Raw genomic sequence first — 13,584 nt, 5'->3', positions numbered from 1 at the left:
CACAGTTTTGAGCTTTGCTCCAACTTAAACTACTAATCAACTTAAAGGGGTTTTCCAGGCCAGGTATAAAGGTAGGTAAGAGTCGCAGTATGTGGAATCCTAAGGGTATGAGCTCAAGCAGTCTTTTTGCTGAAGAGAACTGTGTCAGCTTATTGCGAGGCACCGTGGTGAGAGTGAAAACTGCAGGATTTCAGGATTTTTAGTCTATACAATTACATGGAAAAAAAAGAGTTAAAAAAAAAAATCACATTTAAAAATAGTATTTTACATAAAAACATAATTTAAAGCAGCACTCCCATCAAAATGTTTATCCTTTTAAAGGGGTTGTTGACTACTAGGACAATCCCCTTCTTGATCTAAATGTTTGGCCTGGATAAAATAATAAAGCCTATACTCATCTCCTGTGCCGGAGCCGTTCCAGCGGTGTCGGCGCTCACAGTCCTGAGACTCTCATGAGGTTGTTGCGACACGTGACCCTGATGCTCAATCAGCGCTGGCGTCTCTGCCTTTGTACGAATTGAACATGAAGAGGAAGTCTGGGCTGTGGCTGATCTCTCCCTTCTTCTTCATGTTCAATTTGTTCGAAGGCAGAGACAGTGACGCCACCACTGATTGGGCGACGGGTTCATGTGTCACAACACCGCACAAGAGCCCTGGGACCGCGAGTGCCGACACCACTTGAATGGTGCCGACACGGGAGGCGAGTATAGGTGTATTATTTTAAAAGGGCCAAACATTTAGATAAAGAAGGGGTTGTCCAAGTAGCGGACAACCCCTTTAATATATTGCAGGCATCATATTATACAGCACTGTGTACTTACAATTGCTCATTTTACCTTTCTACCCAGCTAATTCATCCCTTTTCCATTAGGTCTACGACACCACATGATTAGAAACTGACGAGCCGAATCCTTCTAAGCTCTGTGTAGAAACAGGAGGTCAATTTTCCTTGCCTAAGTCATGAGTCACTGCAAAAGTCCCTGGCAGGGGGAGGAGTGGAGCAGCTGGGTCAGGAATTGAAGAGGGGGATGATAAATGCAAGGAAAAGAGACTTCCTCTTTCTACATAGAGCAAAGAAAAGAGAAGAATTAGCTGGGTAGAAAGGCGAAATGAGCAATTGTAAGTACGCAATGCCGTATAATATGACAATTGTAATATATAGATAGATAGATAGATAGATAGATAGATAGATAGATAGATAAAATCTTTGATGGGAGGAAAGCTTCTTTAAGTAATTAATCATTACATGCGTTAGTTTACAATGACCTCTCACCTTCCCCTCAACTCCAACCCCGCAATCTGCTTCCTGGATCATGCTGACATCATTCCCACCGTCACCTGGAAGAGAAACCAAGTAAAGAAGAGGATGACGTCACATTACCGCCAGCTCGCAGTGAGGATTCACAAGTCTGCAGTCACCAAAAAGTGACTGCAGACAGCCCCTTCATATGCATGCAATTGAGGCTAAAAATCATTTTTGCAATTGGTTTTCTTAAAAAGAATAACAAAAAAATGCACCATTTGCTTTCTATAGCCTCTGTGTCTACTAACTCAGAATGAGTTAACTGAGAATCTGTCAGTCAGCTCGCTGCTCAAGTCTGAATATGAGTTTGTAACGCTTATCTGTCTTTTCTGAGCTCCTCCCAGCTGATTTATGAACACAAACCACAAATTTATTTTTCAGAGAGAAGCAGAACTAAGATGTCATTGTAGGATGTGATACTGCGACGCCTCCAACGGCGCACCGAGGGGAGATACCAGATGCCACAATTCTAGGACGTGCACCTACCCACAGCGCAGGTGAGTTTTCCTGTCCGTTCTTGAAGCAGTCGCACAATTTGCGCTTTCTGAGTGGGGGCACAGCGGCAGCAAACGACAGCCGGACACTGACAGGCCAGTTCCATGAATTCGTACTCGTAATATTTCAGACATACCTGATTGATGAGCAAACCAGAAAACACCATAAAAGGTTTGTGTTATGGGAGACGGGTACAAAAAGAGCTCAATGACAGATCTAGGTTTTATGGTGTCACCTCAACTGGGGTCAGTGTATTTTATTATTTTTTTATGAAAAATCAAGATTTCATTGTTTTGGAAGAATACTGATAAAATAAGATCCATGCAGATTGTCAATAGTTGAAGCAAAGTCATATTTATACATTTTCTATTTAATTTTTAAGACGAAAACCATTAAAAACAGCTCCATGAAACTGCTGCAGTTTAATTTACAGGGGATATCCAGGACTATATTAAATTGTTTATTATGGGCCTAAGAACTAACAGGCAGGTCGTTTGTAACTACCTGCCTGCTCTGCCCAGCGAAGCTCTCTGCCTGCAGAGTGGTCACTGACTGCTTCTACTGGCGATATTGTGACTTCCATAGACAGAGCACGGGCTTCTCTTATGCTCTTTTCACAGGGCGTGACTGCAGATGTCGTGCTGATGGATAGCCAGCTCCCTGCAGCCTAACTGAGGGGAGCCAGCTGTCAATTAGCATAAAGTCACATCTCATCAACAGAGCAGCCCAGAAGAAGAAGAGCTGTTCCGTAAGCAGCTGAATCAGTGACCGCTCTGAGCCAGCGCCCAGTATAGAACTAGTTAGCAACTACATGTTCATTTTTGGCTCATGGTAAAAAAAATAGTTTAGCCCTGGACAACCCCTTTAAAGGGTATCTAAGTTTCACTTTTATTTCCTATATTAATATCACACAAAGATAAGCAACTTTGTAATATAGCTTATCAAAGAAATCTACTTCTTTCTCCTCTTAGATTTATCTTTCACTCTCAGTTCATTGGAAAAGTCTGAGAAGACAGACTTGTACATCAAAAAGATAGGAGACGACAGTTGGTGCTTTTAAAATTCTATGGAGAGGGGAAGGGGAGGAGCTAGTGAAAATGAAAAACTTTGCAATATATCTAATCCACTTCTTCATCCTCCTGGACTGATCTTTCGTTATTGCAATTCTCAATTCACAGGTAAACTCCGTCTTCGTTAAATACAGATTTCCCCATTACTGAGATAGGAGATGACAGTTGGTGCTCATAAAATTCTATGGAGGAGGGAGGAGCTAAAGGCAGACAAACACTCTCCATAGAACTTTATAAGTACCAACTGTCATCACCTATAAAAAATGAATACAGGTGAAAGGAATCAACTCAGGAAAGGAAACAAACAGATTTCTCTGATAAGATGTAGTACAAAGTTTCTTATTTTTAATTTGTACTATTGATTTATTAAAGAAAAATTAAAGCGACGGCGATGCTGTAAATTCTACTTTTGCTATTTGACAATTGTAGGTTACACTAACAAGGGTTATAGCACCCGCTCCTGCCACCTGTTTTTCGGGTGCATTGACAGCACTCACGAGATCAGTCTGACGAAAGTATGATGCGAGAACCAGCTCCCGAGCATGGCTTATGTTTTCTTCATGGTCAGTAACAGGTTAATCCCTTTAAGAAAAGCTCAGCCTCATCCCCTTACAACATGCTATCATGATTACTAGTAAAATATTTAGGGTGAGGGTAGAATTACTTTAAAAAAAAAAAAAAATCCACTTGTAAAGGGAAAAAAAAAATGGAAATCTGGGCGATTTTCATCATGGAAATCACTATTTGCACAAAGTGAAATCTACATGTAACAAATGCAGAATTTTTTTCCAAATCTATTTTGGAAATAGTCTTCGGCCTCAGAGCATGTTCACACACGGCAGAAAGTTCCGTAATTGTAGTACACAGTAAAACCCCATTTAGATGAATGGGATGGGCTGGCATTTTCTGCACCTTACCACCTGTCATATTTGTGGTCAGCCTAGGATATAATGTCCGTCCGGCCCTTCAAACAGGATTATTGCTAAATCACCATTTTCCTATATGTAGAAACATAAAGGTGGACACCCATAGTACGGCGAGTGGTCTCTGCTCAGACCCTGTGGGCCCATTTGTAGGTACCTCCAGTGAGTCCCCTGATATAACCAGGGCACAGTCATGCTTCCTCCTGAACGCGTTCAGCTCTAGGTGGGCTTCCCCGCGGTTAGTTACCTGCAAAGATTAACACGGCTGAATATATGGACTGTCATTACTCTCAGAGATCACTACTCAACATTAGTCTTTCCCGGTTACTCACAGGCCGGAATATGTGGATGTCTTGGTTTCTGGTGACTAGATGAGCATTTTTGGCAGTGCAGGTTGCTGTCTCCAGCTTGTCTCCAGTAAGCATCCAAACCTGTTTGAAAAAACGAAAATGATTACGTGGCGGGATTTAAGGAGCCCGTGTCCCCCCCTCTTAGCCGTCTGCTGAACACTTGTCTGGCCGACAGACCTCCCTCCCAACCTTGTCCCCCACATACACGCTCATTTCGGCCAAGTATGTATGTGTTTTTAATGAAGAGAGATAAGTCTGTGCAGAGAATTCTGGAATTCCGAAATTCAGCATTCAGACCCTTCATTCCAGCAGAGTCAAGAGGTTCCCGTACAAATTAGAGGATGGCCTGGGCCGGCCAAAATTAGGGCATGCTCTAATGTGTATGACGACCCTTACTTGGTGGGACGCTGAGGAGTAAAAGGAGGATAAGTAAATTACTTATATTTCCCCAGTTCTGGGGTCTAAGGGGTAACATTTCTCCTTGTGGAGAGTGACAAGAGAAGGAATATCAGAGTTAGGAGACTTATAAGCCAAGCAGGCTTCTCTGGGAAATTAAATATGCAAATTGTCTCTTCAGAGATGACGACTACAAGAACTCTAGCGCCACCTAATGGAAGCAGTGATCCTAAAAGTTAATATTGACTCTTTAACGAGCCCTGCAATATGACTTAGGATAAAAGCCTTAATCTCAATTTGCCGACACAGTGTTTTGGGATATTGCCCCTCATCAGTGCAAAGTATGAGATCTGATTTGGCTAAGTGAGAAGCTCTGGACTGTGGTCTAAGGGGTAACATTTCTCCTTGTGGAGAGTGACAAGTCAAGCCTGGCATGTCAGGCTGAGGAGACTTATAAGCCATGCAGGCTCCTCTGGAAAAATTAAATATGCAAATTATTTCTTCGGGGGCTCCCACGCACATTAAACTGTCAACCAAACCAGTAAATATCGTGGTGGGTTCAGCCAAAATTAGTCTAATATGTATGGGGGCTTAAGTGAACAAATAAACTTCAGCTGTCACCCCTTGTACCTTCATGCCGGCATTTCTTAAAGTTTCCAGGGTGGGTCGGACATCGACTTGCAGTTGATCTTCAACCCCGGTCAGACAGAGCAGTTCCATTTCCATTTCCAAGCTCTCGATCACAGTAGCCACTTTTAATGAGCGGTCGTGGACGCTGAGCTTTGCTTGTACGTACCGAGCCTGGTCACAACACATCATAAATATATTAGACTGACAGGACCAGGGTTATATTAATTAATCTGTTACAGAACCAGAGAATATTTGCTTTTATGGTCTTATTAACTTTTCCACCAGAAAACTTATCTTCGAAGGTCCTGGTTCCTATTGCAGAAATCCAGCTTATTTAGGGAGCCCAAGGCTTTTTTAAGCATTTTCAAGTGCTTTTTCAGGTGGAATCCCCCTGAAAAAGCCGCCGTATGCATGTATCCTAAAGAAGCAGTTTTCTCTGAATCAATTTCCCCTTGGAAAACTTATCGTTTTCAAACACCTTAAAAAATTCTGTCCGCACATACCCTTACAGGCAATGCTACATGGGAAAATGTATGAAAATTAGCTCTCCTTCAGAAGAAAGAAAACTGGCTCTGTTGCCACCTATTGTGAGACAATGTTTGCTACACTAATTTTTGCAGATTTATGTTTCTTCTGGAAAAATGATGGAGAAAAACAGCTTATATTTTTTTTTATTAAAAAAAACAAAGTTGCTTCAGTACGAAGAGTCCCACCTCGAAATCCTGATACTGTTCCTCTGTCAGAGACTTCTTTGCCACTACCAGAACCCGGAGTCCTTCTCTTGCCATGTTGCCACACTGGGAAAGAAAAGCCAAAACAGTAATTTCCAGAAGAATTGACCCACATGACCATGTCAGTGATTTTCCTAAATTACTGAACATTTCTATATGTCTACATAAAAGAATGATTATTGGGGTCTGCCATCTTCTCAGAATTAATTCATCACATATTTCACACATGATCGTGCTGCAGGATTCACAAGATGTGACACTAAACAGTCTAGAAAAGTCAACTATGGTTTCGCAGAGCTGAGCTTTTCAGCATCTACAGATACATCCAGGCCTCAAGGTCCAGCTCCAGGATTTCACTAATCCACATAAGTATCTTACAGCAGTCCAGGATTTCCTTAATCATACACCGGTGGAAAAAATCTCATTGAACTAGATCTTAATTATTCCACAAAATAACATGACCATGACCTGGGCAGTGTCATTTACAAAAGTGTGAAAATCTATGCTTCTATGTAACACCCAACATCTTGTCCAACTTTGGAGACAATATTTTTTTTCTTACTTAATATATCTGTTTTTGTTTAAAGGGCCACTGTCACCCCCTCCAGCCGTTATAAACTAAAAGAGCCACCTTGTGCAGCAGTAATGCTGCAGTCTAACAAGGTGGCTCTTTTAGTTTTTGATTCAGTTATTCCCTCAATAAAGCGTTTTAAAATTTGCCCTAACTACCTGTCTGCAGACCTGGAGGCGGTCCGAAGCCTCCTCTGTGAATCTCCCAACGGCCGTCATTCTTCTCTTCTGGGGATGTTGTCGCCGCCCCCTTCGCGCTGTTTCTTCTTAAATCCGGCGCCTGCGCTGTGCGTGCCTGCCTGGGGCAGGCGCAGTCTTCATTGTCCGTCATAGGTCAGATCCAGGGTGCCTGACTGCGCCTGTGCGGGCAGTGCGGCCACCCTGTTGCTGAATCCCCGCCCCGCACTGTGTTATTCATTATGCACAGTGCGGGGCTGGTATTCCTGGGCATGCGCACTGCGCTGTTCAGACTCTCCCCCAGCTCCGACGCTCCCCCAGCTCCCCCGCCTTCCAGCGTTGTTATTTGCGGCTGCTTCATTCCAGACGCTGGCAAGGAAACCTGTATATTACGGCAACGCTGGAAGGCGTGGGACCGGGGGAGCGTCTGAACAGCGCAGTGCGCATGCCCAGGAACCCCAGCCCCACACTGTGCATAATGAATAACACAGTGCGGGGCGGGGATTCAGCAACAGGGTGGCCGCACTGCCCGCACAGGCGCAGTCAGGCACCCGGCATCTGAGCTATGAAGGACAATGAAGACTGCGCCTGTCCCAGGCAGGCACGCACAGCGCAGGCGCCGGATTTAAGCAGAAACAGCGCTCAGGGGGCGGCGACAACATCCCCAGAAGAGAAGAGTGACGGCCGTTGGGAGATTGACCGAGGAGGCTTCGGACCGCCTCCAGGTCTAAGGACAGGTATTTAGGGCAAATTTTAAAATGCTTTATTTAGGGAATAACTGAATCAAAAACTAAAAGAGCCACCTTGTTAGACTGTAGCATTACTGCTGCACAAGGTGGCTCTTTTAGTTTATAACGGCTGGAGGGGGTGACAGTGGCCCTTTAAAAGTCATTTTTTGTAAAAGGATTCATGAAAAATGTTGCATTTTTTTCATGAGAGAAGACCGTGATAGAGGATAGCGAGATCCTTACAGAAGGAAGGGGAGAAGCAACTGAAAGATATAGTGATCGGAGGTGGGTCCCAGGAGAGGACATCTAGAAGTATGGCTCAGAGTTTACAATTCAGAGAGGTAACAGGCCAAGATGGAGCATAATACGTGAGACAAAGAGAGAGTGCCCCATGTTCCAGAGCGTCAGAAACAGAGGAGATAAGTACCGGCCATATTGACCACACAGTTCCCTAAAAGGGAAAGAAGATGTTGAACCGTGGGCTGAGAGTAGGACTCTTACTAACTGGACTGTAGTATTGAGCTAACATTCATTAAGCTCTGTACCCACTATCTCCTGTATGTAATCCTGGCAAATTATCGTTCAGTAAAAAAAATATTTTTGATTGGTGGTCTTCCTCATTGAGCTGTAAAACATGGCCCTGGCCAACCAAAGTCAACGGTTACATGTGGCCTGCAAGGGAGTAGCGCCACCATGGACGAAGCACACACATCCAGCCTGGACTCCCACCTTCATGTAACGTGTCAGGGTTTTAGAGACGAGTATCTCGCCCACAGCTACCACCCAGCACCACTTTACACAGAGAGAGTCAACGCAGAGGAGATACAGACGGTTTACTACCATCTTTGCCTTCTCTATGGCTGTATACAGAGGTTTAAAGAAGCGCTGTATACACAGTAATAGGAAGCTCTGGCGTCGCTTACACCTCCATACATAGCCGTCATGAGCTCGCTGTGTATAAGGTGGGGACAGGAACTGCTGGATCATAGGAGACCCTGGCAGCTCTGCTGTGCAGTCAGGAGGTTAAATTTCCCCTGCAACTGGGGCTAATATACCAGCCCCAGTTACAAGGGAAATAAGATGAACATAAAAATATTTTAATATTTAATGCCTCCCAAGGGTCTCATATGAACTTATAGAGGACACAATGTGTAAAATACATAAAATATAAAAAAAGTTAGGTAAAAAAAAATGCCACTGTCAATCCAAATCATGGTTATTACTTCCACCCGCATAAAAAAACCCTGTGGTCAATATGTAATAATATTTGTTAAAAAAAATGGAGAAAAAAAATGTTAAATGTATTTTAATGGCCCTGTTTTTAACATTACTAACAGACACTTATTTCCCTTTTTTCCATGATAACGCTCAATATCCGCAAAAAAAAAAAAAAAAAAAGAGAAACAATAAGACACAGACATAAAAATTACACCTCATGTATCACGATAAAAAAACCCCCAAAACTTACTTGAGTATCTGAGCGGAAAAAAATGTCTTTAGCTTTTTAAAACGCATGTATGAAAAACCTCTGGTCAATTACACGGGTAAATGGTCTGGTCTTGATGTGGTTAATGTAGGTCATCAAAATCACATCGGAGAGGGGTCGAAACATGGCATGACAATGTCCAATAACGTTTGACATTTATTAAAATTTTTTATTATAATAGGCCCGTCACCTGTGTAAATTCAACATTATTAGAGCAAGTTTTTAGCCCCTTGGTGTCAATGTAAAGGTTTTCATTAGTTGACAGCTAGCAGACATTTTGGGCAGTATTGAAACAGCGGGGCTGTAGATTAGAAATGTATAGAATTCTACAGCGTGCAATAGTTAAACAGGTCAGAAGTGGACAGTCTTTGCTCTTATTTTATTCCTGCTGCTACTCAATATTAATTTTTTTGTTTTCTTTTAATCCGCCATACGATTCCAGAGATATGGGTCTGTAAATTTAGGGCTACTTTTTATGGTGTTTACAAGGGTGTGTGGCTCACAGGAAAATTATGCAGAGACACGCCCCCACATTAGAAATTATATACAGACATGTAATTATGAAGACACGCCCCAGAGGATCTTCCTTGGTACAGACCACATCTCTGGAACAATATGACGGATTTAGAAAAACAAACATGTCCTCAGGGGGAGCAGCAGTAACACTTAGCTGCTACAAGTGACACAAGAATCGGCTTCAGCAGGACACATACCTCCTCCTCCAGCCAGTCATTATACTGCACAATCCCAGCCATCACCACATCGGCTCCCTTCATGCAGAATGTTATCTCTCCGGTGGCATCCTCCTGCACGAGAAGGGTTAAAGAATTGAGATTTACTAAGTGCAATACAAAATTTAATCGTTACCATGTACAAACTTCATCTACTAAAATATTTTCTGTGTTACATGATGGGTATAATGGATCCCCTCATACAGAACACCGGTTATAGATCACATCCTGTAGATCCTTCAATAGACTCTACAGTCACAGATGCAGCTTTACTTCGGATATTCGTCACATGACACATCATTTATATATATATCATACATACATACATACACGCACATACACAGTGCCTTGCGAAAGTATTCAACCCCCTGGGCAACAATCAGTCGTTCACTGCACAAATCTGGCCTTTATGGAAGAGTGGCAAGAAGAAAGCCATTTCTCAAAGATATCCATAAAAAGTGTCGTTTAAAGTTTGCAACAAGCCACCTGGGAGACACACCAAACATGTGGAAGAAGGTGCTCTGGTGAGATGAAACCAAAATCGAACTTTTTGGCAACAATGCCAAACGATATGCTTGGCGTAAAGGCAACACAGCTCATCACCCTGAACACACCATCCCCACTGTCAAACATGGTGGTGGCAGCATCATGGTTTGGGCCTGCTTTTCTTCAGCAGGGACAGAGAAGACGGTTAAAATTGATGGGAAGATGGATGGAGCCAAATACAGGACCATTCTTGAAGAAAACCTGTTGGAGTCTGCAAAAGACCTGAGCCGGGACGGAGATTTGTCTTCCATCAAGACAATGGTCCCAAACATAAAGCAAAATCTACAATGGAATGGTTCACAAATAAACGTATCCAGGTGTTAGAATGGCCAAGTCAAAGTCCAAACCTCAATCCAATCGAGAATCTGTGGAAAGAGCTGAATACTGCTGTTCACAAAAGATCTCCATCAAACCTCACTGAGCTCGAGTTGTTTGCCAAGGAAGAATGGGCAAGAATTTCAGTCTCCCGATGTACAAAACGGATAGAGACATACCCCAAGCGACTTGCAGCTGTAATCACAGCAAAAGGTGGCGCAGCAAAGTATTAAGTTAAAGGGGCCAAATAATATTGCACGCCCCACTTTTCAGTTTTTGAATTTCCATAAAAATTTAAAATAACCAATAAATTTCGTTCAACTTCACAATTGTGTTCCACTTGTTGTTGATTCTTCTCCAAAAATTTACATTTGGTATCTTTATGTTTGAGGCATGATATGTGGGAAAAGGTTGAAAAGTTCCGGGGGGCCGAATACTTTCGCAAGTCATTATATAATATATATATATATATATATATATATATATATATATATATATATATATATATATATATATATATATATATATATATATATATATATATATATATATAGAGTTTTTGGCAAAGCCACCTTACCGCTTTGAAGAAACGGGAATACATCCAACCTGTGGTTACAGTTAGCACGGAAAACGGATTGGGACAAATCCACACATGTAAAGAAAAAACTTTTTGTTTCTCCAGCGATCAGTCCAATGGTAGAGTAAAATATACCTTTTATTTATCCATTAAAAAGTTCCTGATTTCTTCAGTTGCAATATTGCATACATTCAATCCCTCATGGACCATAAGGGATTGAATGTATGCAATATTGTAACTGAAGAAATCTGGAACTTTTTAATGGATAAATAAAAGGTATATTTTACTCTACCATTGGACTGATCGCTGGAGAAACAAAGAGTTTTTCATTATATCATTATATATATATATATATATATATATATATATATATATATATATATATATATATATATATATATATATATATATATAGTAACACCATGGGAAAAAGAAGAGAGTGTCAAAATCAGGGAAGTTCAGGGGATTTTACAAGGTATTTATCTCTAAATTTGGAGCAAGTGACAGGTCCTCTTTAAAGAGGAGCAACTGTTATCCCGGCCATTGCGGCAGGATGTCAGCTGCCGTGATTGTACCATAATGACCATTTGCAGGAAGAACTTAATATGTGTTTTTCCTGAATTATATCCACTGCAGCAGTCTAACAGGAATCTATGACTCTGTTCATCCTGAGCTTGCTGGTTCCAGTACTGTGACACTTACAAAGGCAGAACAGCCTTTGCAAAAAAAAAAGAAAAGGTGGGAAGCAAGGTTTTCTTTTGGGTGGGGGGCAAGGGTATGTTCTCCAGCACACTTGTGATGTAATGAATGAGTGAATACACAGCAACAAAGCAGCCCTGACACCTATTATTCTTAATAAAGGACAATTCCTGAGGAGTGACACAGAAGGGGCCGGAATGTGATTGCGTCTGCGCCGACTACCACACCAGTGATAAGAGGAGCTGAGGTTGGAGCTGTTATTATTGAAGGTGTCTAATGACATGTATGTAGGAAATGGTGCAGAGCCCGGCTTCCTGCACAATAATGCCGCCGTAGAAAGCCTTACTAGCCGCTCCAACATAAATAGCATGTCAGCAAACCCTCATGTGAGTCGCTTCCTAAGCCGAAGTTCAAGGGCAGGTTAGAACTTTCTCATGTTTACAGTGGATGACAGGAGTGGTTGGCAATCACTGTGCATCCAGGACATGTCAGCCACAGCAGGTCCAGCCACGATTGTATCGGACAGCCGAAGATATTATCTGCACCCCAGAAGCCAGAGCGTGACGTCATCATCTTTCTGCACATTTATATAAGAAACTAGCTGTACTACCCGGCTTCGCCCGGGGTAATAACTGCTGTTAGCAAAATAGAATGTGTTAACAAAAATTTATTCTGCACAAAAAAAACACAAAACAAATAGATAGAAATGTAATTATTAAAAGGCAAAAACTAAGCTAATAGAAGCATTTTACAACATATATTTCAACACCAGAGATATTCCACACAGATTTAACTAAATTGGCCAAGTAATGTGAAGTAATCTTCTACTACTTATTCGAGAGCCTTTTGATAAACGACATTCTTAGTTTTTCCTTCAGCTGCAAAGACAAACAGATTTTTGGCTGTTCCAACTCTTGAACAGGCCACATAAAGTTGACCATGAGAAAAGCATGGAGATTGTAAATCTAAGCTAGCTGAGGAGCCCGGCGTTGCCTGGGCATAGTAAATATCTGTGGTTAGTTATAGCACCTCACTTCTCTTATTTTCCCATCACGCCTCTCATTTTCCCCATCACATCTTTCATTTACCCCCTCACATCTCTCATTTTCTCCCTCACACCTCTCATTTTCCCCCTCACTCCTCTTATTTTCCCCCTCACTCCTCTCATTCCCCCCTAACACTTGTCATTTCGACCTCACATCTGTCATTTTCCGATCACTCCACTATTTTCCCTCACTCCTCTCATTTTGCACTCACACCTTTTCATTTTCACCTCACACCTCTCATTTTCACCTCAGTATATACATGTTTGTCATCTCCCTTATATATAGTATACACCTGTATGTCATCTTCTGTATATAGTATATACCTGTATGTCATCTCCCCTGTATATAGTATATACCTGCTGTGTGTCATCTCCCCTGTATATAGTATATACCTGTATGTCATCTCCTCCTATATATAGTATATACCTGTATGTAATCTCCTCCTGTATATAGTATATACCTGTGTGTCATCTCACCTATATATAGTATATATCTGTGTGTCATCTCCTCCTGTATATAGTATATACCTGTATGTCATCTCCTCCTATACATAGCATATACCTGTATGTCATCTCCTCCTGTATATACTATATACCTGTAGGTAATCTGCTCCTGTATATAGTATATACCTGTGTGTCATCTCCTCCTGTATATAGTATATACCTGTATGTCATCTCCTGCTGTATGTAGTATGTACCTGTATGTCATCTCCTCCTCTATATAGTATATACCTGTGTGTCATCTCTCCTGTATATAGTATATATCTGTGTGTCATCTCCTCCTGTATATAGTATATACCGGTGTGTCATCT

General features: G+C 41.8%; 1 protein-coding gene across 1 annotated transcript in view; it reads right to left on the bottom strand.

Annotated features, from left to right (window-relative positions):
* The window catches only part of ATP9A (ATPase phospholipid transporting 9A (putative)), a 125,527-nt gene that overhangs the window by 30,899 nt on the left and 81,044 nt on the right, over positions 1 to 13,584 (bottom strand). Inside the window, exons 16-22 of the mRNA XM_077253214.1 lie at positions 9,573 to 9,665; positions 5,881 to 5,964; positions 5,168 to 5,338; positions 4,124 to 4,222; positions 3,949 to 4,038; positions 1,790 to 1,934; positions 1,274 to 1,338 (exon numbers count right to left, since the gene is read on the bottom strand). Coding sequence (XP_077109329.1) covers positions 1,274 to 1,338; positions 1,790 to 1,934; positions 3,949 to 4,038; positions 4,124 to 4,222; positions 5,168 to 5,338; positions 5,881 to 5,964; positions 9,573 to 9,665 — 747 coding nt within the window. The remainder of the gene's footprint in view (positions 1 to 1,273; positions 1,339 to 1,789; positions 1,935 to 3,948; positions 4,039 to 4,123; positions 4,223 to 5,167; positions 5,339 to 5,880; positions 5,965 to 9,572; positions 9,666 to 13,584) is intronic.

The sequence above is a fragment of the Ranitomeya variabilis genome, chromosome 4, assembly GCF_051348905.1.
Source record: "Ranitomeya variabilis isolate aRanVar5 chromosome 4, aRanVar5.hap1, whole genome shotgun sequence".
Taxonomy (NCBI): domain Eukaryota; kingdom Metazoa; phylum Chordata; class Amphibia; order Anura; family Dendrobatidae; genus Ranitomeya; species Ranitomeya variabilis.
The sequence above is the reverse complement of the archived record's forward strand: the minus strand, read 5'-3'. Positions and strand labels throughout refer to the sequence as shown.